At 40.7% G+C, this 26,146-nt stretch overlaps 1 protein-coding gene across 5 annotated transcripts; it reads right to left on the reverse strand.

The window, feature by feature from the left end:
• Nucleotides 1-581: 581 nt before the first annotated feature.
• Nucleotides 582-24,069, reverse strand: LOC142520575 (uncharacterized). Of its 5 annotated transcripts, none has more exons than XM_075623613.1 (13): nucleotides 23,969-24,069; nucleotides 22,881-23,295; nucleotides 22,492-22,738; nucleotides 22,298-22,410; nucleotides 22,069-22,148; nucleotides 16,067-16,208; nucleotides 15,883-15,963; nucleotides 14,677-14,781; nucleotides 14,391-14,573; nucleotides 13,917-14,009; nucleotides 1,189-1,328; nucleotides 1,031-1,097; nucleotides 582-905 (listed from the first exon to the last, which is right to left on the reverse strand). In XM_075623613.1, the coding sequence occupies exons 2-13, from the start codon at nucleotides 23,271-23,273 to the stop codon at nucleotides 789-791; spliced, it is 1,761 nt and encodes a 586-aa protein (XP_075479728.1). In that variant the 5' UTR covers nucleotides 23,274-23,295; nucleotides 23,969-24,069; the 3' UTR covers nucleotides 582-788. The 5 variants fall into 5 exon arrangements, with proteins under 5 accessions (XP_075479728.1, XP_075479731.1, XP_075479730.1 ...); XM_075623616.1 differs by having other exon boundaries at nucleotides 22,881-23,288; nucleotides 23,969-24,063; XM_075623615.1 differs by lacking the exon at nucleotides 23,969-24,069 and adding an exon at nucleotides 23,468-23,490.
• Between the last annotated feature and the right edge of the window lie 2,077 nt (nucleotides 24,070-26,146).

Below are 26,146 nucleotides of genomic sequence, written 5' to 3' on the forward strand. Positions count from 1 at the left end.
TAGAAAAATGTGAGTTGGCATGGAAGTGGAGACGCAGAAACGAATGGCTGCAATGCCTCCGCCATTCAGAACACAATGAAGCGATAGACTGGAGACCGTGTCAATTCGTACAATCTGCCCTTTTTTAAAAAAAAATTATGACTTTAATCAATTAAAATTTTTAATTATTTTAACTTGGGCTCCATTTTTTTTTTTTTTATAATTTTATCGCATATCTTCACGTATACACACCATTGCTGTTTGGTACAGATCAGATTTGCTGTTTGGTAGATTTGATAAAACAAATTGATATGTAATACAAGTGATAAAAAATCATTAATTAAAATAGAATAATTTACGTAAATTTATTAATTATACAGTGTTTATCATTTAAATTAAGTATTGAACCACGTCAAAAACGATGTCAAATGTCACAAGATTAGATTTTGTTCCCAAATTTATTTAAGATTAGGTGCACATATCCTCTTTCACGATCCTTTATTTATCTAATATTTTTTCACGATCCTTGAAAAAAAAAATTGCAAATTTCTAGTGAGTCAAAACTTTAAATTAAGATTTCAAACTCGAGGGGGAGTCGCAGCTAAACAGGAAAGATCCACTACAACATTAGCAAGAGTTATTTCGGAGAAAATACAATACAAACAAAACGGAATTTCTTAGATAACAGTAAACAAGAGAAATTCGGTCGCCTGCTCAAATTTATGATTATTCAAGAGGCACTACAATAAAGGGAGACAAGCATAAAAATAGACACCGGGAAAAAAATTTGGCATCGCGTGAACTTGTTTCTAGCTCGACATCATATGGTCGATCGATTGAAGAGCTTGATTGGCAAAAAAACGGACATCAACATCAGGGTCCTCGGCAAGATCTACCAAGCAAGGGCGTATGGTTTTCTCCACCACCTTGGAAAGTTGGATTATGTTTCAAAAACATGAAAGAGAGATGAACAAAGAGAAAAAGGGGGAAAACGAGAGAATATCAATTCAGTTTCACGTTTCACAAGATGTAAATGCATGAGTGAACTTACCGATTGATCGACGATGGGGATCATGGATTGCAAAATTTTAGCTACGTTAAATTTTATGTTCGGTACTCTGCAAAATACAAATAACTCACAGTTGATTATACGTAGAAACTATTGATTACACAACCATATTCATTGATAATTTTGGAAACTGAGGTTACTTGTCTTTTGATGCGGTAACAATGACAGGCAACAGTTTGGAACATGTTATATCAGAACCCATAACAGGAGCAAGCAATGAAACTGCACGAAGAATGGTCATTCGATACAGGTAGTGTGAGTTGTTTATCATGTCCAACACCTGCATGGAAACGACAAGACCATGAACGTACTCATTTTATATTTTAACAGTGGCTGAAATTGCAACAAAATTATAATTTTATTGCAGAAATCTGTAATAGAATAAAATAAGTAATGTAATGATCCGAATCTTTGAAAGAAATACTAATTAATAGATGATTAAAGAGTTATTAATTAATTATTATTAAGGAACTGATAATTCGCGACCAACCTGTTGGAATCTATCGAATATAAAATAGATCACCAAACCTACCTCAAATTTCATTATCCCGAAAAATCCAACTAGACGAATGAGATTATAACGCGTGGCAGAAAAGATTAATTCCGGGATCTTGCTTAATAGTGATTTCATTATGTTGGTATTGTCTAGGTTCAGACGAGTAAACTTTATGTCAAATTGTTTTAGTAAGGTACGTGATGTACTGACTAAGATCATCAAGCGTGATGTCCACACTTATATGATGCATATTTATCTGTTACATGACATATATGTTTTATAGTCTTAGCATATTATGCATGACATCCCGTTGGGCCTAATATCTTTTGAGATATACCTCGTTTGTTGGAATGGTTTGAACAAGGAAAATTTTGATTGGGTTTCTGTCTTTCACGATCCGACTTCATACGAAGGATTAGTGATTCGTTGTCGTCAAACCGAGATCAGTATTTATAGGAGGAAGGCTATGCAAGTTAGCAAAGGTTCTAGCTTGTTAGGACCGAGGGTTCAATCTTTCAAGAAGTTTGTATCTTCATCTTCAAGTTCTGGAGGGGTGCACAGTTTTGATAGAAAAAGCTGCAATGTGGCCACTGCGGAGGAAATCACCAAACAAAGAAATGTCGAAGAGTGACAGGTGCATGTTTCAATTGTGATGGTTTTGGTCACATGAAGAGGGACTGCCCTAACATGGAGGATCGGAGTGGAGACGGAGGTTCTATGGTAGGGTCTTACAGTGGAAAATTGTCTGAGACCATTGTGCAGCAGGAAAACCGAGAGATATCGCAAGTATATCAGCAACGCCCACGAGTCCAGGGGCAAGTGTTTGCGCTAAACCAAGAGCAAGCTGAGGAGCAAAACGAAAGAGTCATTGCAGGTAATTTCCTTTTATGCGGTATCCCTGCATATGTCAAAAGAGTTACAAGTACATGTTTCAATTGTAGTGGTTTTGGTCATATGAAGAGTGATTACCATGTCGAAGAGTTACAAGTGCATGTTTCAATTGTGGTGATTTTGGTCATATGAAGAGTGATTACCCTAACTTGGAGGCGAAAGTTTTATGGTAGGGTCTTATAGTGGAAAATAGTTTGAGGCCACTGTGCAACAGAAAGGTTTTCATGCTCAAGGTTCTTGTCGTAGAGGGATATTGCAAGGATCTCAGCAATGTCCACGAGTCCAGGGGCAAGTGTTTGCCCCAAACCAAGAGCAAGCTGATGAGCAAAATGAAAGAGTCATTGCAGGTAATTTACTTTTATGTGGTATCCCTGCATATGTCGAAGAGTAACAAGTGCATGTTTCAATTGTGGTGGTTTTGGTCACACGAAAAGAGATTGCCCTAACTTGGAGGATCAGAGTGGAGGTGGAGATTTTATGGTAGGATTTTACAGTGGAAAACAGTATGAGGCCAATGTGCAGCATAAAGGTTTTCTTGCTCAAGGTTCCCGTTGTGGAGGGATATCGCAAAGATCTTAGCAACGCTTGCCCTAAACCAAGAGCAGCAAGCTGAGGAGCAAAACGAATGGGTCATTGCAGGTAATTTCCTTTTATATGGTATCACTGCATATGCATTAATTGACATTGGGACATCGCATTTATTTATAACATCAATGTTTGTTAAGAAGCATAAACTAATGTGTCATTAGATGTTTTTATTGTTGATGTCTACACCTATGGTACAAGAGGTTTTAGCTACGCGACTTGTAGTAAACTGTTTGGTAGAGTTGGAGAGAAAATACTTGTCGGCCAATTTGATGATATTGGCTATGGAAGATTTCGATTGTATTATGGGAATCGACCTATTGACTAAGTATAGAGCGACCGTAGATTGTAATATGTCTCGTTCAGTTTCGTCCAGAAGGAGGCGAGAATTGGTTCTTCTCAACCTCCAATGTCATTAGTGTCTGCTGTAGAGGCACAACGGACTTTAGCGAAAGGAGGAGAGAGATATCTCATTAATGTTGTGGATATTTCAACAGAGTTGTCTTCTTGGGACATGTTATATCCAAAGATGGGATATCAGAGGATCTTAGTAAGATCTTAGCAGTGTTGAATTGGGCAAGACTGGAGTCGGCTCAAAAAAAGAAGTTTTCTAGGTTCAGCAGGTTATTACCGGAGATTCATCTCAGGATTTTCTCATAATGCCAAGCCATTAACACAGCTGACGTGTAAGAATGTTCAGTTTGAATGGTATATGATTGTGAAAATAGTTTCAATGAACTACATCAACGTTTGACAATTGCACCAATTTTAGCTATGCCGACTGGAACAGGAGGTACGTTTTGTACACTGATGCATCACTTCAAAGATTTGGATGTGTTTTAACCAAGAATGGTCATTTGATTGCATATGCATTCAGATAGTTGAAGAAGCATGAAGAGAATTATCTAGTTCATGACCTGGAAGTATCAGCGATTGTGTTTACTTTAAAGATTTGGCGACATTATCTCTATGGAGAGAGATTTGAGATTTTTACGGATCATAAGAGCTTGAAGTATATTTTCACTCAAGCAGATTTAAATATGCGCCAAAACAGATGGATGGATTTGTTAAAGGATTATGATTGCAAAATCAAGTGTCATCCAAGATCAGCGAATCTCATAGCTGACGCTCTTGGTCGCAAGGTGAGATTATCTGCACTTCAGACAAGTTTCTCCTCATGTGTAATCCAAATTGTTTCTCTGTTATTTCACATCAGTCATAAGAAAAGAATAAAAAACATTCGAGTAACGAGCATTTTATCTAAACCGATGTCGTATGCTAGAATCAAATAAGCTCAGTTTTCTGACCCAAATGTGAAAAAGTTAGCAAGGTTAGCTAACAGAGACAACACAACAAGCTTTGCGTTTCAAACAGATTGAACCTTGTGTCTCTCGGGGAGAATCATAGAATATTCTAATTTAAGAGACGAGATTTTATCTCAAGCCCGTAGGAGTAAGTTGAGCATCCACCCTAGAAGCATGAAAATGTATAAAGATTTGAAGACCAAAATGTTTACCAATTTGTAGCCAAGTGTTTGGTTTGTCAGCAAGTGAAAGCTGAACATCGTCGACTAGGAGGATTACATCAGAATCTTCCCATCCCTGAATGGAAGTGGGAGCATGTGACGATGTATTTTGTCACCCACTTGCCGCTTTCTTCCAAGAATTGTGATTTCATTTGGGTATTTGTAGACCGACTGACTAAGTCAGCACATTTCATTCCGCATAGTCGGGAAATATAGTTTCGATCGCATGGCAAGACTATACATTCAAAAGATTCCTAAATATCATGGTGTGCCAACAAGTATAGTCAATGACAGAGACCCACGCTTTACCTCAAAGTTCTGGGAAGTTTTCAAAAAGCGTTTGGAACGACATTGAGTCTGAGTAATGCATATCATCTAGAGACCGATGTTCAGCCTGAGGGTACTATTCAGACACTCGAGGACATGTTACGTGCTTGTGCTATGGATTTTGGCCCAGCATGGCATGATCATCTGCCGCTTGTGAAGTTTGCATATAACAATAGTTACCACAACAGCATCGGTATGCCTCCGTTCGAAGCATTGTATGGTAGACGTTGACATAATCCATTGTTTTGGGACGAAGTAGGAGAACGACAAGTGCAAGGACCTGAATTAGTGCAACAAGCGATGACCAAGTGGAACGGATCCAGAAGAGAATTAAAACTGTACAAGATCGTCAATCGAGTTGCGCGAATATCAAGCGTAGATCCCTATAGTTTCAGCCGGGGAAAAAGTTTTTTTAAAGTTTAACCATTCTGAAGAGTAATGAGATTTAAACTAAAGGGAAATTTTGCCCCGAGATTTATCGGACCTTTCGCGATCTTGGAATGTGTTGGAAATATGGCGTATCAATTGGCTTTACTGCTGTATTTGTCCAGCATTTATAATGTCTTTCATGTATTGTTGCTACAACGGTATTGTTGCTACAACAGTATGTAGCTGATGAATTGCACGTTCTTGATCCGACGGATATTCAACTTGAAGAAGACTTGACCTATGTCGAGCAGCCGCTCTTAATCCTGGGTAGGAAAGAGAAGCTCAAAACCAAGACCATTCCACTTGTTCTAGTGCAAGTGCAATGACAACGCCGAGGTACTGCAGAGGCGTTTTGGGAGTTAGAGAGTCATATGCACTCAGAGTATCCGCATATGTTTTGAGTTGTATCATTGTAATTATGAGTTATATTTTATTCAGTTGTATTTGCAATAAAGTTCTGATTTCGAGGACGAAATCTTTGTAAAGAGAGGAGGATGTAATAGGCTGAATATTTTTTTTGAATGAAGTACTAATTAAGTGATGAAAGAGTTGTTAATTAAATATTATTAAGAAATTGATAATTCGAGATCAACATGTTGGGATCCACCGAATTCAAAATGGACCACCTATCACTTCAGATTTCAATATCCTGAGAAATCCAACTAGATGAATGAGATTATAACACGTGACAGATAAGATTGATTTCGGATCTTCTAAACTAGTCCGGATCTAACCTATAAACAAAAGCTAATTTCATTTGTTTTCTAAACCGCTTTCCTTCAGTTCTTTTCTCTCGAGTTCCAGCCATATACCTTAGTGATACTCACGGGAAATTTAGGGTCCGATCCACGCAAGCGTCAGTAATCCAGACACGGGCTCCAAAATTACTCTGGGCCTGAAATCACAAATAAGACCATTAGGAGGGGGCCAGGAGGGTATCCTGGCGTAGCCCCTCCGACGCTCAAGTCAGAGACTGAGGATATATGGGGGGAGCAGCTAAGGGCGCTGCTGAAAACAATATAGTGAATCCATCAACTGAACACCCAAACCTGGTATTTATAGGAGAATACCTGGGCTTGTCATGGGCCCTTCACCTGTGGGCCCTAGATATGGGCCGAGAGTTTGGGCCAGATCTTGATGGGCTCATCCCTGGGGTATCACCAGTCTCCCCCTCCCAAGTCGAACTGAATCGCAGGTTCGAAGTTCGATTAATTGTATTGTCCTCGGTATGCAACATGTGAGTTGTGCATTTTTGCTCTGCTGCTCACTAGTCTCCTCAAAATTTCCTTTGCGTTACATTCAAAAATTCTCCTTTGCTTACACATCACCCCGCAAATCACCGCCCACGCCAACCGCCCTAGCCACCCCGCCCAGCCAGCCTCTCCGCGCGCACGCCCTGCCCAGCCGCGCTCTCGCCCACACAACCCCGCCCTCGCCTGCTCCAACGCTCAGCAAGTCGAGTGCTCGTCCCATGCAAGAGCCCCGCGAGCTCACCCCGCAGCATGCCGCGAGCTCGCCCAGCAGCCGCGAGCTCGCCCTGCATGCTCGCCCAGCAGCACGCCGCGAGCTCGCCCACCGCCTGCGTGCCATCTCGCCCCTCGCCCCTCGGCAGCCCTGCACACCATCTCGCCCAGCAGCGCCATCTCGCCCAGCAGCACGCCGCGCGCTCGCCCACCGCACAGCAGCGCCATCTCGCCCCTCGCCCCTCGGCAGCCCTGCACACCATCTCGCCCAGCAGCGCCATCTCGCTCCTCGCCCAGCACATAAGCTCGCCCAGCAGAATGCGCGCTCGCCCAGCATGCCGCGCGCCCGCTCTGCACACTCGCCCAGCAGCGCCATCTCGCGTCTCTCCCAGCACATAAGCTCGCCCACACGAGCCTCGCCCCTGCAGCTCGCCCATCGCCAACGTTCGAGCTCGCCCTCGCCTACTCGTCCTTCATCCGCCAGCTCGCCCCGACGCCCAAACATGCCCTCGCCCAAGCACGCCCCTTGCGAATGATTGTCTAATTTCTGAAAAAATTATGGGGGCGTTGCCCCCACACCCCCACGACCTGACCGGGCAGGTCGATCCCCGTAATTTTCGCAGTGGCAAACATTGTTCGTTAACAACAAACGAAATAAATTTTTCTAACACAATATGCCCTCGTCGCCCCCATCTTCAAGGTCCTCTACTAAGCTTTTGAAGGGAAATAGTTTCCACTTCCCCGTGCCCTTGACTCCTCTGCTAAAATTGTTCATAGAAGGAAAATAAAATCAACACATCCATCCTCTAACTCCTCTGCGAGGCGATGCCTTAGCAGGAAAATAAAATTCAACGCGTCCACCATCTAACTCCTCTGATAGGCGATGCCTTAGCAGAAAAATAAAATTCAACGCCCACACCCTCTAACTCCTCTGCTAGGCGATGCCTTAGCAGGAAAATAAAATCAACGCCCCCACCCTCTAACTCCTCTGCTAAGCCGGGCCTTAGTAGAAAAATCAAACTCTCACCTCATCATCTCATAACTCCTCTGCTAAACCGGGCCTTAGCAGGAAAATAAAATTCAACACCTCCACCCTCTAACTTCTCTGCTAGGCGATGCCTTAGCAGGAAAATAAAATCAACACCCCCACCCTCTAACTCCTCTGCTAAGCTGGGCCTTAGCAGAAAAATCAAACTCTCACCTCATCATCTCATAACTCCTCTGCTAAACCGGGCCTTAGCAGAAAAATAAAATTCAACACCTCCACCCTCTAACTCCTCTGCTAGGCGATGCCTTAGCAGGAAAATAAAATCAACATCTCCACCCTCTAACTCCTCTGCTAAGCCAGGCCTTAGCAGGAAAAATCAAACTCTCACATCATCATCTCATAACTCCTCTGCTAAGCCGGGCCTTAGTAGGAAAATAAAATCAACACCTCCAGCCTCTAACTCCTCTGCTAAGCCGGGCCTTAGCAGGAAAATAAAATTCAACACCTCCACCCCCTAACTCTGCTCCTCTGCTAGGCGATTCCTTAGTGGGAAAATAAAGATTCAACACCCCCGCCCTCTAACTCCTCTGCTAGGGGACACCTTAGCAGGAAAGTAAAGATTCAACACCCCCGCCCTCTAACTCCTCTGCTAAGCCGGGCCTTAGCAGGAAAAATCAAACTCTCACCTCATCATCTCATAACTCCTCTGCTAAACCGGGCCTTAGATGGAAAATAAAATTCAACACCACCAACCTCTAACTCCTCTGCTAGGCGATGCCTTGGCAGGAAAATAAAATCAACATCTCCACCCTCTAACTCTTCTGCTAAGCCGGGCCTTAGCAGGAAAAATCAAACTCTCACCTCATCATCTCATAACTCCTCTGCTAAGCCGGGCCTTAGCAGGAAAATAAAATAAACACCTCCAACCTCTAACTCCTCTGCTAAGCCGGGCCTTAGCAGTAAATTAAAATTCAACACCTCCACCCTTACTCTGCTCCTCTGCTAGGCGATGCCTTAGTAGGAAAATAAAAATTCAACACCCCCGCCCTCTAACTTCTCTGCTAGGGGACACCTTAGCAGGAAAGTAAAGATTCAACACCCCCGCCCTCTAACTCCTCTGCTAGGCGATACCTTAGCAGGAAAATAAAAATTCAACACCCCCGCCCTCTAACTCCTCTGCTAGGCGATGCCTTTAGCAGGAAAATTAAATTCAACACCTCCACCCTCTAACTCTTCTGCTAGGTGATATCTTAGCAGGAAAATAAAACTTCTCCTCATCCCCAACTCCGCTCACCCCCTAACTCCTCTGCTAGGTGATCCCTTAGCAGGAAAATAAAATTTAACCCCTCCACCCTCTAACTCCTCTGCTAGGATATACCTTAGCAGGAAAATAAAAATTCTTCTCTTCCACTCTGCTCCTCTCATCGCCGACTCTGCTCCTCTGCTAGGCGATGCCTTAGCAGGAAAATAAATATTCTCCACCTCACCCTCTACTCCTCTGCTAGGCGATGTCTTAGCAGGAAAAATTTAACTTTTCTCCCCCCCACTCTTCTCCTCTACTAGGAGCAGCCTAAGTAGGTAAAATAAAATTCATATAATCCTCATAATACAAGAACAACTACGAACTTAATATAAGAACTTGGCTTTATTAAATATCAACTGATAACGTAAGACAAATTCAGGAACGAAATACATCAAAAATGAAGTAAAGATATTCTCTAAGGTGGTAAGCGTTCCCATGCCTCTTTAGAGCCTTACCCAGCGCATTCTCCAACTTTCCTCTCAGCTCCTCTTGTACTTCCACAGGACAAAGTTACCCATTTAGAAGCTTCTCCGAATGACTCTACAACTGCAAGACTGAGCTCAAGCTTCCATGCGAATGATCGTGACCTCTCTTTTCTTCTTCCTTCACGATTCTTTCATAACAACGACGTGCGACTTTTTGGTCCCCGCACAGGACTCCAACTCCTCTTCCCACAGGAAACTTAAGCTTCTGATGATAACTGGAAGCTACTGCTCTAAAATCCTTCAGGGCTGATCGTCCTAGAATTCCACTATACGCTGACGGGGTATCTACTACAGTGAAGGCTATCACCTTTGTTACCCGCCGAGGATCAGTCCCCAAGGATAGGGGAAGAACAATCTGACCCAAAGGCAAGATGACGTGTTCTGCAAACCCATACAGCGGGGTGGATACCGGCTCAAACACAAATCCTCTCATCTTCATTTGATCCAACGTGCTCTTGAACAAGACGTTCACGGAGCTTCCATTATCAATAAATATTCTCGCCACATCATAATTGGCAATGGTGGTCGTTACCACCAAGGCATCGTTATGTGGAGTCACAACGCCTCGGAGGTCTTCCGGCCCAAAGCTGATGACGAGGTCTTGTGGTAAGTCTGCACCCCTAGATATCTCAAAGTTCTCCAACCTTCTCCCATGTGTCTTCCGAGCTCGCCCAGAGTCTCCATCAGTAGCACCCCCCGAGATCATATGAATCATTCCTCTCGCACGGTGGTTATCCTCATTCATTCCCCTCCTCGGTTCCACGAGCTCCTGAGGGACATCTTGACATCCACCTTCCCCTCTCTGCTCACCCATCCTCTGATTTATCCATGGAGGGCCTTGACCACGCCTAGGGGGCGAGCGAGACCTTTGTCGACTCCTTAATGAGGATCCTTCTCGTCTATCCCGTGAAGACAATCTAGCACAGTACCCAACCCTTCGCGACTTCTCCCACCTCCCCGCGGGCTCCCTCACCTCCATCACCTCGTCTTGACTCCTATCTAGGGGAACATGGGATGAGAATTGTCTTCTACTACTAGTTCTGTCTTCCTCTCTTTCCCCCGCACCCCTCTTCCTTCCTCCTTTCTCCGCTCCCTCAACTCTACTTCCTCCGGGCCGGCTCTCCATCCTTCTGTACCGTTGGGCATCTTCCAAGTTTACATATTTCTCAGCTCGAGCCAACAGATCATCATAGCTCAACCGGAGGCTTCTTGACCAGCGACTTGAAAAACTCCCCCCCCCCCCTCAGTCCTTGTGTGAAGGCACTTATCATGATGTCAGGGGTAGCCGCTGGTATTTCCAGCGCTGCACTGTTGAAACGCTGGACAAATTCTCGCAAAGTTTCATTCTCTTGCTGTTTCATCACGAACAGGCTCAAATAATTTTTCTGGTGCCTCTTGCTGCTGGCAAATCTGTGCAAGAAAGCTGTAGAGAGTTGGACTGCAGGGTATTAAACCATTGCTGGGCTGACCTCACCAACGTGCCCAGGAACACCCTGCATCTGACTCCATCTGAATATTGATGTAACAGGGCCGCATTCTCAAATCTCCCCAAGTGTTCCTCGGGGTCAGTATGTCCATCGTACTCTCCCACATTCGACTGTCGAAAATTCGGAGGAAGCCTTTCCTCCAATATGGCTAGTGAAAAAGGGCTTCCTCTCTTGGGTACCGGCGCCCTACTCCCTACCTGCTCCCTCAACCTCCGTATCTCCTTCCACATCTCCCCCATCTCACTAATCTCTCCACTTTGTATGGGTTGCGTCTCCTCCACCCTATTCTTGTGGGACTTCAACATTTCCCTCATGCTCCTGACGAGGGGCCTGTTCCCCAGCACCCATGGACTCTTGGTTCCTCCTCATGACCTCATCTACTGTACGGGCGATGAAATGGCCCAACTGTTCCAGGGTCAAGTTTCCCACGTTCTCATTAGGACGGGTTTGCTCAACCCTCGTCTCGTGACGGGGCTGCTCAGCTCTTGTCTCTTGACGAGGTTGTTCCTGTCTCGTCTCCAGACGCGGTTGTTCCTGTCTTGTCTCAAAATGAGACTGTCCGGGTCCCCTCTGAGGACGCGATGATGCTGAGGTAGCTCTTCTACTTCCTTTCCTGCCTGCCATCTCTACGTATTAACTCAAGTTTTCCCACAGACGGCGCCAAGTGATACTCACGGGAAATTTAGGGTCCGATCCACGCAAGCGTAACTAATCCAGACACGGGCTCCAAAATTACTCTGGGCCTGAAATCACAAATAAGACCATTAGGAAGGGGCCAGGAGGGTATCCTGGCGTAGCCCCTCCGACGCTCAAGTCAGAGACTGAGGATATATGAGGGGAGCAGCTAAGGGCGCTGCTGAAAACAATATAGTGAATCCATCAACTGAACACCCAAACCTGGTATTTATAGGAGAATACCTGGGCTTGTCATGGGCCCTTCACCTGTGGGCCCTAGATATGGGCCGAGAGTTTGGGCCAGATCTTGATGGGCTCATCCCTGGGGTATCACTTAGGTTTTCTAGCTAGTTTCTAGGACAGCTATCGGGAAGCTTCGGACCTAACGTCGACTCGAGGAAGAGTCGGTGAACCGGGACACGCAAATCGAGATACCATCAGCGGGCTGACGACAGACGCAAGTATAACCCTAAAACCTTAAATAGTGATTTAAGGATCATTAGGAAGAACTTTGAAGCATGTTTGGTAATTAAATATCTGACTTGATAGTGATTTCATTATGCTGGTATTCTCTAGATTCAGACGAGTAAACTTTCTGCAAGATTGTTTTAGTGAGATAGGTGATATACTGACCGAGATATCCAGCCGTAATATTCACACTTATATGCTGCATATTTATCTATTGCATGATACATGTTTTACTACTTTTGTATATTATGCATGACATCAAGTTGGGTCTGATATCTTTTGAGGTATACCTCGTTTGTTGGGACCGCTCAGCCTGGTTCTGTATTGTGGATGGTTGGGCATCGAGAACTACAATGTCCGACGGGACCCGAGGGCTCTGATGACCCTAGACATTGTAGGTCCACGTCTTGATGATGAGTGTCGGAGACAAAACATGCCTAGGGCAGATCAGAGACTACACACTCAGGCGTCTCTAAACTGAGCATGAGATTATTGACTTGATGCTTGATATTTGAGCATATTGCATTTCACATGCATCATATCAGTTTGCATACTTGTACATTCTCGTATTGGCGACTGTCACTCACGTCCTTGTTTTCATCTTGGGCCCCCCGTTCCACGGGGAAGGCCTTAGGTTGGACAGGTTGGACGGCCAGGACAGTGGCTAGAGCAGTTGAGTTTTCGGTGGTGATCCAGTGTAGGTTTTATTTGATTTCTTGTATTCTTGTGCAGGATTATGTTTTCGATATGGTTGTATTAACGTTTAAGACTGAGATTATTGTTCTGTTTTCATTCGGGATAAAAGATGATTAATTATTTAGTTTCCGTTGTTTAATTGTTGTTATCAAGTTTAAATTTAGTATGCTTATTAGTCTGTTCGGTAGTGGCACATGTTATCCATGACTAACTCAAGCCATTCCTCAACTAATCATACATCGCTTAATTAATATGCTCATGAATGCTCCTCTTTCCTCTATAGGTCATCATGAGTTCATTATGGCTTTATCCTTTCTATGCTCTCTAGGTTATCACAAAAGCAAACAATAGTTTGTTAAATTCACTTCAGGGTTCTAAAAACTTGTGCATAAAATAAGAAACTGAAACTTGAAATCTATGTTGCATGGATATGGATAGGGGTACGGGTATCGTATCGAATACGATATGGATATGAAGATACGGAAAACTTTAAAAATATAAGACACGATACGGTCAGGATAATACAATTATTAAAATATATACAAATATTATTTTTATATATATATTTAGTATTAAAAATTGTAGATAAAGTATTTAAATAAATATATTGTAGAAATATATATATATATATAATTATGTAACTTCTAAACAGTGATTTAAAAAGAAAAGGCCAGAAAAAAATTTTGAATTTTTTTCTCAAAACGTATCCAAAAACGTGTTCATGGCGTATCCTAGCCATGTCAATGACGTATCCGACTGGTCAAACATGCAAAAAGTCAACAATACCAATTTTGCCGTATCCGACACGCGGATATCCGTATCCATGTCGTATCCATGTCCGATACTTCAAAAAAAAAATAGAAGTGTCCGTGGTACATAGCTTGAAATATAAACATCTCCTTTGGCTTCAGGTACAAGCTACAACGATAATTTAATCAGTCGGATAATTTAATCAGACGTACATGCAGAAAGTTAATTGAAAGACAAGGCTAGTAACTTCACTGGAAGCCGAAACCATAACAACAGAATAATTGACCATCATCAACAAACCTGTGGTACTATATGCTGCATTGCCCACTCTGGACCAAATTCTTCAGCGAGGCGGTTCAGATTATTAGCAGCAGCATCTCTAATTGAGTGAACCTTTACAAAAACAAACAGTAAGACACTAGATGTTGCCCATTTCAATGGTTTTACCCATTGATGTGCATTAGTCCATGACAAAGGGTAAAAAAAATGGCCTATTAAAAAAAATGGTCAACTGACATAAAATTATCAAAAATAGAGAAGCACAAGTCAGCTAAAAAAGAAGTAACAAATAAATAAATCAAGGTTGAATCTACATATTTCTCTTGAATCTCTCATCATGAATAACATCAAGTTTGACCTCACCATTAAAACTTAACAACAGCCATGATATCGTTCTTTCAAAGTTATCATGTAGATTGGAAAACGAGAAAAAACTGTCAATTGTAAAATAAGTATACACATTAGCCGAGCAAAATCCTAAGAAAAAACACCAACCTTGTCCTGTAACCACTGCATACAAAGGGCACCCAATTTATCATCAAAAAATCTGACACCCAATTGACTAGCCAATAGTGGTATATATTCTATTATAGCAAGCCGAACCCTCCAATGCCTGTCCTCTGCCAGCTCAACAATAGCCGGTAATAAAGACTGAGAGAGTAAATCAATCCCAATAACCTGCAAGCATCCAGAAACAGGAAAAAGTGAGCAATATTTTGAAATAGCCACAGGTGAAGAAGTTCCTTTCACAAAAGAAACAATTTGAAGGAATATTACACACCTGATTGACTTGATCTAGCTTGCTAATGATATTGAGGCGAACATCAGGAAATTCATCTTTCAATAAAGAAAGAAAAATAGGAAGAAGTTGTTCAATGGTTGCATCCTGTATCATCAACAAAAACAAGACCTCAATTTTTCAAAACCCACCGTAATAGTCTGCGTATCTAATTACTTCTTTATTTAAGAAATGAGACTCCAAGAAAGTAATAAATGATAATATATTGAAAAACCATGAAAACAACTAAAGAATCACCAATCAGTTGAAAATTCTTCAACACAAATTATACATGGTGAGTTTAGAAACGAGAGCAAATACCACCTCACATCCATATCTATACAAATACTGCACTGGTGACTAAACCAAAACTCATAGGATCCAAACGGGGCCAAAACACATAAAAGTGTCTATGAAAGAGGGTATTTTTATTTCCCAAAGATATTGCAATGTTAAAATACGCAATCTTAACAAGACCCGACTGCTCCTTCATAAGAACCGAGATCAATCTGCACACGATACCAGACTCAAGGATATACAACAAAAGAGACATCTTGACTCTAAATTCAGGCAAGCCAATGCTGACTCGGGCTCACCAACCACGACATAGATTTGGTGTGCATAAAGAAAAAAAATACATTCTACAGGTCGAATGACAAGGTGTTACCATCTCAAGATATAAAGCTATCTATGGATATAAATTGTAAATTGATGAACTGGAACTCTGTCAAGAACCATGCCTATGACATATGATACTTTTATGCTTTATTTATTTATACACAGGTAGGGGTCCGCCTAAACCCCCCGCTTCCGGCGGTGTTTTCTTTAAAAAAAAAAAAACCATGCCTATGACATCAGCACAAACTGTACACAACTATAATGAGAGAAAATAGCTGAATCTATTGCAGGGTTAAGATAAATTGTCAGCAAAAACCAAGTATACGGCAACAAGCAGGTGGATGTGGCAACATATGCATAAAACACTTAACGTTCAGCGTAGTCAATAATGTGGAATTATGAAGCTGAAAAGAGACTGCCATTCCATCTCTGGACGCATGCAAAAGCGTTCAGATTACATAAAACTATGTCTTTATATACCAACAATGTTACTTAAAATACATTGGATCCAAACTAATTAGCAGTTCATCATGAAAAAAGAATTTGCATCATTATCGTCTTTCATGAACTTTAAGTTGCAATTCACTTCACCTTTCCCAAGACAGGAGCCATTCCCATTATGACAGATGCCAAAGCAGATCTCACATGTTGTGAGGAATCAGATGACAATTCCTACAAGCAGCACAGCCTTTTATTATATAGTAAGGTAAAGAAAGCTATTACATAAACCATAAATTCACCAACTATCATAAAAAAAAATACATTTGGCTTCTACCTTCACACAGGGAAGAATATGCTGAATGGCGAGTTCAGGGCTAAGAATCCGACAGAACTTGGTGACTTTTCCAGCAGCTGCTATACGCACTTCTGCTTCATTATCTCGAAGTAGGCGAACATAAGCAGGAACCAAATCGGTCCTGAGACATATAATAACAGTATAATGCATCATTTCATAATGAGAAACATTAGCGACATGATTAAAAAATTAATCACAGCAAAAATTAACATATTCAGTTAAATTTAGGAAGTAGATGTTCTCATGTTCATACGAATATATTCCGCTAGACACCCCCACTATGATAACAGTGTCCACATTAACAAAAATTTATTATTGGCATATGTCCTTATTATGCAACTTTGTTGTAGATAAACATGATAGATTAAAATACAATTTTCATCAAGAGGAAATATCATTCTCAAATTTGAAAGTAATCTCAAAAAGAATTTCGGTTAAATTACACAGAAAGAAAATTGAGCACTGATTTGCCAAAAGTTTGTTACTCTACATGCATAAAAACGTAAGTGTGTCATTATAACACATGGATAAAAATAAATAGAACAAGTGGAGTACCTGAGTACTCTGTCAAGGACTCAATCCATGGGGCCCAGCCCAACTCAAACAAGAATCAAGCAGCAAAAATCAAGGATGTGCTATATCAAAAGTTTACTCATGGGAAGTTTAAAAAATAAGGAATTGGATTGATTGAATTTTATTTACTTTCTTTTAACAAGTGTTAGAATCTTGAGCCTAGATATGGGAATAATGTGCAGATTTCTTGCATGTCAATTTAATGTATATCTTGTCTTTAAATGGCTGCTGATGAAAGAAATAAAATATTCAGTCTTTTCAAAAAAAATATAGCAAATACTGAGATCGCAAGATTCTCTCAAGGGTCAACCGACCCCATTAGTTGGATAAGCCGATGTGAACATTTTTTCTACCATCAACGCACGCCCGAAGATCAGCGCGTGGGGCTCTCGTCTTTTCATCTTGAAGGAGACGCTCAACTATTGTTCTTAAAACTTAAGCGAGATCTACCCGATCTTACATGGGAGTTTTTCGCACAGTACTACCACGTGAGGTTTGGACCACCGATTCGCACCAACAAATTGGGAGAACTATCGAAATTGGGACAAATAGGCACGGTATGAGAATACCAACGTCAATTTGAGCAACTTTCTGCACGAGCTTCCTCCCTCACAAGCAAGCAAGAAGTTGAAATTTTCATTAGCAGCCTACAAGAACATATCGTGATTGAGGTAGACATTCACCACCCAAAAGTTTTTACAACTGCTATGGGCCTAGCCCGTTTGTATGAAAGACCCACAGGAAGCCTACGACAAGAACCCAATTATCCAAAAAAATGAACCATCCCAACAAACACAGGCCATCGATCACAAGGCAATTGAGCAGATCACAGATGAAGGAACGACGCTCGAGAGGGTTGCGCTTTTACCTGTGATGAACTGTTCGTTCAACCCAAAAGATGAAGTTGACAAGATTAATCAACACGATCCGAGCATCTCTCTTCGCGCCATTACGGGAATCAGTAACGCCCAAACTATGCAAATAATAGGATACATCTATTCGATGCCTCTCCATGTCCTTATTGATTCCGAAAGTACCCACTGTTTCTTAGACTCCAATTTGGTCTCACAATTGAACCTTGAAATATCGCAACGAGGAGACATATCTGTGAAGGTAGCAAATGAGAATCATCTACCATGTTCGGGAATGTGTTCGGCTGTTCGAATCCTGTTGGAGAAGCATATCTTCCATCTTGATTTTTACATCCTCGCACTAGGAGAATCTGGCGCTGTCATGGGAGTAAATTGGCTCAACTCCTTAGGAAGTATCACGTGGGATTTTGACAAAATGCAGATGCAATTTGTAAGGGAGGGCATGCTAGTTACATGGCACGAAGACTCATCCTACATTCCCTCACACCGAAACCTCTCGAAAACTATAAATAGAGGAGGCATCCCTTACACAGCTACAACAGCTTCTGGATACCTACAACAGCCTGTTCGAGGAACCTCAACGAGTCCCACCCTCAAGAGGATTCAGCCATAAAATCCTACAGGAACAAGGTACCAACTCCATTGTTGTTAGACCTTACATATATCCTCATCCGCAGAAAGATGAAATTGAGAAGCAATGTGATGAGATGCTACAAAGGGGGATTATTAGACCCAGCTCATCCCCTTTCTCCTCACTCGTATTGTTAGTCAAAAAATCAGATTACATCTGGCACTTTTGTACCAACTATCGTGCCTTGAATGCAAAAACAGTAAAAGACAAGTTTCTCATTCCGGTGATCGACGAGTTATTGGAGGAATTACATGGCGCCGAATATTTTTCGAAATTAGAGTTGCGATCTGGCTACATCAAATTTTGATGGACCCCAGTAGCATCCACATGACGGCCTTTCGCACCCACCACGGCCACTTTGAGTTTATGGTGATGCCTTTGGCCTCACTAATGTGCCCTCTACTTTTCAAGCTTTAATGAATTCGATTTTCGGCGGAATTTTACAGAAATTTGTTTGGGTTTTCTTCGATGACATCCTCGTTTGCAGCGTAACCTGGGAAGATCACATTTGCCATCTTTGTACGGTTTTCACAATCCAGACTTGTTCCTTATGAAATCCAAATGTTACTTCGCTCAAAGACAGGTTGCTTACTTGAGACATGTGGTTTCACCATAGTTATTTAGGGCGAGCCTGAGATGCAAGACAAAGCACACGCTTTATCGAAGTAAAGCGCATTTAACATAAATTTAAAATTCAATATAATAAAATAGTTCATACTATATTATTATATAAATTAAATATTTTTAACAAAGATAGCAAACATTATAAATAAAAATCCAAGAATAGATAATGTAACGTAAATCATAACCATAAAAAAAAATTTAATCATCTAAGTTCATTAGTAAATCATCAACTCATAGTATATTAAAAAAACATCAAATATCTAAATCATCAAATTCTCATTCGATACCTGCAACTATATGATCGTCGTCGTCGTCGTCATAATCCACAACAACGATGAGTCATGAGTCTAGAAGAAATTAGATTAAAAGTTTGTATAAAGAATTACAATATCATCTAAATCATCAAATTCTTCATCATCATGTTCAACTATCATCATCATCATAACAGAAGGAAGATTACAGTAAAAGTTTGAATAGACGACTTATCAAATTTTTGTTAAAAATGACTTGCATAAATAAGTGACAATAGGGTTTTTTTAATCATTAAATAGTCAGGGGCTTTGCTAATTGCGTTTCAAAATTGGTTGAGTTCGAGTTAATTTTTATTCACCTACAAAATATCAGCTCACTTCTTTAAAGTGCACGCTTTTTCGCCTCTCGGAGCCTCGCGTCTAGGCAGGTAATAACCCAAGCGCAATGGGTGTGCCCAGCTGGGCCTGTCGCCTAGGCGCAGCCAAGTGCATGCTTTTAATAACTATGGGTTCTACGGAAAGGGGTGAGCGTGGATGAAAATAAAATAACAGCCATTCAACACTGGCCACAACCCATAACTCTAAAGGCACTCCGGGCTTCCTCAGACTAACAGGGTACTACCACAAATTTGTGCAAAACTATGAAGTTATTGCTGCCCCATTAACCAATATGCTGCGCAAACAAGGCTTTTCATGGATAGCTGATAGCCTGCATGCCTTTGAAACATTGAAGAAAGTGCTCACACTCGTCCTTGCTTTTCCATATTTTTTCATACCTTTCATCGTGGAGTGTTATGCATCAGAAACTGGAATAGGGGTTGTACTTCAACAGCAAAGGCGCCCCATTGCATTCGTCAGCAGCGCACTCGCCCTTCGTCATAGGAAACTACCCACCTATGAAAAGGAACTCATTGGACTCACCAAAACCGTACGTCATTGGCACTCTTACTTTTGGGGAAACTCTTTCATCGTTCGTACGGATTATTATAGTCACAAATTTTGGCTTGCACAACGTATTTCGACCTCTCCACAACAACAGGGGATAAGCAAATTAATGGGTTATTACTTTAAGGTAGAATATCGAGCAGGAAAATCAAATGCCGTGGCGGACGCACTTTCACGCCTAGGCGAGGAGGGCTGTTTGATGGCCATTTCGAAACCACGATGTGATTTCCTGGCAGCCATCAGAGAAGCATACTCTAATACACCAGAATTGCAACGCATAATTCAAAAGGTTCAAGATGGAAAGGCTTTCGAACCATGGAAGTTAAAAACGACATTTTGTGGTTTAAATCCAAAATCTACCTTCCTCCACAATCACCACTAACTGCTCCTATTATTGCAATGGTACATGAAGGCTGTCATGAAGGCTACCAGCGCACTCTCCACCGCATAGGACGAGATTTTTATTGGCCAGGGATGAAACGTCAAGTCCAAGCAGTAGTATCCAATTGTTCCACATGCCAACACAACAAAACAGAAGCAATGAAGCAGCTGGACTCTTACAACCTCTGCCCATCCCTTACCACATTTGGGCCGACATTTCAATGGATTTCATCGAAGGGTGGGGGTTGCCAACCTAACAAGGGAAGACTGTAATTTTCATGGTTGTCTATCGCTTTTCTAAATATGCTCACTTCATTGGCTTTGCCCATCCATACACCGCCTTTTAAGTCGCCAAAATCTTTTTCGACAACATCTTCAAGTTACATTGGCTACCCGAAACAATAATAAGCGATCGAGACGTAACTTTCACAAGCTCTTTTTGGCAGGAACTCTTTCGTTTGAGTGGCACCAAACTGTGTTTCAGCTCAGTTTATCATCCCCAATCTGACGGACAAACCGAGGCGATAAATCGCATTCTAGAAATGTACTTGAGGTGCTTTACAAGTGATCAACTGAAGAAATGGTTTGAAACGCTAGCTTGGGCAGAATTTTGCCATAAACAAGCTTTCACACAGCTCTTAGGCCACCCTTTTTGAGATCGTTTATGGTCGCCAACCACCAAGCCTTCTCTCTTGTCTCCCCAGCCAGGCACGTCTGGAGGCGTGGATCACGCACTGCAACAGCGTGACCAACTTTTACGCCAAGCTCGTTATCGCTTGCTACAAGCTCAGAATGTTATGAATCTACATCATGACAAGAAACACAAGGAAGTGGAGTTCAAGGAAGGGGATTTCGTACTTCTCAAGCTTCCAACCTATCGACAACCAAGCTTACCATCCAGAGGCAATGCAAAGCTTTCCCCACCCTACTACAGTCCATTTAAGGTGTTAGCCAAAGTAGGGCAAGTGGCTTACAAGCTATACCTTCCAGAGAACTCGAGGACCCAATTTTTCATGTCTCATCCTCAAAAGAAGTTTAAAGAAGGTTCCTTCTCCAACCCAGTACTTCTACTTCCCCCTCCCTCCGAAGCATTTCATCTTTCACCAATGGCAGTATTGGACAAACGCACAAACCAAGGCAAATCTAAAGTCTTAGTGCATTGGGAGGGCCTGTCACCTGCAGAAGCTTCTCCCATGCTCAGGGATTACTTTTCCTCTTTCGTGTTTGACGAAAACCACGATTTCCAAAGGGGAGCAGATGGGACTCAATCTATGGGGCCCAGCCGCCCAACTCAAACAAAAATCGAGCAGCAAAAATCAAGGATGTGCTATATCAAATATTTAGTCATGGGAAGTTTAGAAAATAAGGAATTTGATTGATTGAATTTTATTTACTTTCTTTTAATAAGTGCTAGAATCTTGCGCCTAGATAGGAGAATAATAAAGCATTAAGTCTTTCCTCAAAAAATATAGCTAATCTTGAGATCGCGAGGTTCTTTCAAACAAGCCTCTAACATCCAAAAAATATGTAGACAAGGTAGAAAAAGCCACAAACAAATCTCAGAGTTAAATGATCAACCCTTCACCGACCCATAACCCGATCCTTTACTCGTGCAAATTAAATGTAAAGAGAAGATATTTGTATTAGCATCAGGCCGTACAGAGAACCGAGAACGCATCACAAAAAATGAAATATAATAATAACCTAGTAGGTTCAGGTCCAACAGCCTCGCAAAGCTCATACAACTGGTTGGCAACCATGTAGCGAACACGCCAAGACTTGTCCTGATACAGACAATTTTCAAGCATGTTAATACAGAGGGGATTGTCCACAATACCAAGAAAAATATTCAAGAGTACAACAATTATAGACTTCAGAACATTAACACGTTAAATATGATTAGCATTGATAATCAAAAACAGTAAAACTGTACCTGCGAGAAGTTGACAATTACGGGGAGAATATGTGCAACACAATCTTGAGGCTCCAACAATTTTCCAAGAGCAGCACAGCTCTCCACAGCTAGTAACCGAACAGAATCTTGATCTGAAAAAAGGAAATGAGGAATCATGAATGTAAAATAAAATGAGTGATTAGGTTACATACAATAACTCGAAGTTGGATTACCATCTTGTGTAAGATCCTCAAACATTGACATAATCTCCGTCTTGAGATGAGCAGGTTCCACAGTGGCAGCAAATTTTCCCAGGTTCATTGCAGCAGCCCTTCTCACCATTGGCATATCATCTTGACACAACTGACTGTATATTGATCTCGACTCCGTCTTTAACGTATCTGGGGCACTTGGGTAAGCAATGTGAAATAACCCACAAGCTGAAACCCGAGCGGTAAACCACTCACCAGCTGCCAGCCTCTGTAGTTCATAATTAAATCAAGTTCAAGCAAATAGTTTCAGCAGAGAAAGATTAATTTAAATTGTGTCAGTTCTTTCTCCCTATTAACACTTTACAGAAAAAAATTAAAAATCATAATCAAAATACCAGGTCATAACTGACCTTCACGAGAGGATTAAACCAGTCAACCAAATCACTTTCCCTCATCTGTGAACCAATTCTGCATAATGACTCCACCGCTTTTTCCCGCACACAGGTCTCCTCCACAGTGCTAAGTGTTTCCAGAGGAGGAAGCAACACATGTGCATGCTCCACTCCTCCAACATAGGGAATAAATACACCCAATTCCTCAGCCATAACAAGCAATACCTCGTCATCGTCGTCATTGTTCTCACTTAAAAATGGAATCAACTCTTTTCGGGTCCTCTCCTCCCCAAGTGCACGTGCAATTGTGGAAAGTCTGCGGATAGAATTCAATCGTAGTTGAATGTCATCATTCTTTAACTCATCTATTAATACTGCTATTGGATACAAGGGCTCATCCACAGTCGACATTGTGTTTTCCTGGAGCTAAAAGCTTCACCACATAAGTGAAAAAAAAAATAGAAAATGAAGGGAGATTTAGGTATTATAATTTATAGAATTGTACAAAGAACAAAACCATAACCACAGAAGTAGACTGCCAAAAACTTGATATCGAGAATTTTCTAGATATTTGAAATAAAACACGAAATCTCACGAAATTCAACCCCAAATCCTGAAAATCCCAATATCAGAATCAGTCCAGCTCCCAAACCCTGAAAATCCTAACAGAAGTAAGAATTCACACAAAAATCCAGAAAACCCTAATACAAGTAACTCGCCACTTTCAACAGCCAAATGCCAAAACAAAAGCGTCAACAATATCGAAGATCAATAAGACGGGAAAACTTTTCCCTTTGTAACTTCTTTACAGAAAACTTCCGGATGTCAGTCTTTTATCCCAGAATAGAAATACCAATTACGATAAGAAAAAAATAATAGCTGGAAAATTTTACCAACTCGCACAATTTGATTTTTACACAAAATAAAAACATTCTAAGAGTGACGAAAATCAAAACAAAAGCAAAACTCCGAGATCTGGCAACAGAAACGTAAATCCAGGGAAATATTTCAAAAAAAACAAGGAATTTGCGAGCGTATATGCGTAAAATACATCAATTTCACAAGCATAATTACACACAAATATACAAACGTACGGAAAGATTTACCAGGAATAATAGTTTCCGGACGGCTCTTCTCAAATTCGAAGGCTTTTTGAGTATAATCGGTTTTAGATAAATATATGGTATGCTAATGAGATTGAGTGAAATAAGTAAGCACTAATACTGAATTGAGAAATAAAAATATAATTCGGAAATAGACTATATAAGGTTAGTTAGATAAATTAATGTTAAGAAATTTTTTAAGAAGCTTAACTGGGTACAAAGTCGGACTGATCTATCTGTATGATCAGTGAGCCTAAATTCATATTTCCTTGAATAATAAGTTATTAAGGATCAGAGCTCAGCTGAAATAACTGATAAAGCTTTCCGTACTAATAATTACTGAACCTTAACAGAATGTTAGGTTTCGGAGCACTACCAGAACATGTCAGAAATGACGATGACGTGACAACAATAACATCTGTATTTGGAAACGAATATATTTTGAAAAGATTATTGTTTCAGATTAAGTTATAAATAGATCAATTGAACAAGCTTTAAAGGTTAGACAATTACACTATCTATCTTTGGATTTTCAAAAAACAAACTGATCAGCTTTCAGATAACCAAACAGGAATAACCAGCACACGCTGATAAATCATTATCTGATCATTTTGAGATCAAATTTGTGGTTACAATTTGTATGTGAAATCTCTGTAATTGAGAGCAAGAAGTCTTACTACTCAAAGTACTTAGATTGAAGCTTACTAAGAATTTCAGTTAGGCAGCATAGAGTCGTACTGAACTGGGTAATTTCAAATTATTTGTAATTAACAAAGTCTTTTAATGCAAACATTCTGTGAGGAAAAAGGGTGACGCATGAGTTTTGAAATCTCCGAATATCCAAAAACAACCTTATACGTATTAACTTTTCAGTTTACATACCTTACTTGTAATGTCTGAAATCCAGTCAAGTAAACCACATGTTTAAAAATATTAAATGTACTAAAATAATTTAAATAAATTATGTAAATAAATAATTTATAATATTTGAAATTAATTATATGTTTTTATTAGAAATTTTGTTATTTTATTGCTATTGAGGATTTTCAGCCGAATATCTGATGTTTGGCCAAGGTAAGGAGATCGGAGACGATTGCGATAAAATATTTTTAAAAAATTTAATTTTTGTTATTATTATTGTGGGGACCCGAATGCTAATTCATTCTTTTCTATCATCATTAGGAGTAAATGGATCAATTAATTAAACTTGGGTCATAATTTTTTTTTTAATGTTGAACACTATATAAACAAGTGTACAATTTTCTATAACAAAGTAGGCCCATCTTATTCAAATCACAAGATCAAGTTAATATCTACAACATGATCCGAAAGTACAAGTCTTGTACAAAAGAAAATCATAACAAACTATTGTTCATTCACTACATATCAAGTGATAAAAACAACTTTACTTCAAGGTCTGAATCTCCACTCTAATCTCAATCTCTCATCCTCTTCTCGACCCTGATTCTGTCCTACCTGTTGTCATGCACACATACAAACACAACAGCAGCCGGATAACTCCGGTGAGAATTATATTCCCAGTATAAACAATGTATACATGCAATCATATAAATAGATATAAAAGAATGAAACAGTTATCAATAACATGTATCATAATCTGAAAGACATGAATCGATATAAAAACGGTAAATCTAACTCTTGACTCATAATCTCTTACTCGACTCTTATCTAGTCTAGGATCCCGATTCAAATAAGAACGCAACAGTCTCCCACCTACTCTTCTCAGCTAGATGGTCGTACGTCCTTATTCCCAAACTTTGGCTTTCTATATCGAATATCTATAATAGGAGTTGATCTACTCCTAAGCAACATCGATATAACCAAATGTCCAGTGACTTGGCACATCTGCCATAGACTCAATACATGCTTTGCTATAAATCAATAGATTAAGCATATCAATCTTATGAATTGCATACATCAATGCAATATAACAAAGTATGTGGTTTTGGGAAACTCAAGTCGAATCTAACTCGAGTCGTATCTTCCCGGTTTAACATTGATTTATACATTTCTTTTGTCGATCTGACGAAGTCGAAGTCTTGGATTCGAAGCTGTCAATACTCAATCTGGCAATGACATTCGAAATATACAATATCGCTATACAACTCAAATCAATACTGGATATGATCAGAACTCAATCTAATTCTGTTTTGACGGCAT

Source organism: Primulina tabacum, chromosome 12, assembly GCF_025594145.1.
Source record: "Primulina tabacum isolate GXHZ01 chromosome 12, ASM2559414v2, whole genome shotgun sequence".
NCBI lineage: Eukaryota > Viridiplantae > Streptophyta > Magnoliopsida > Lamiales > Gesneriaceae > Primulina > Primulina tabacum.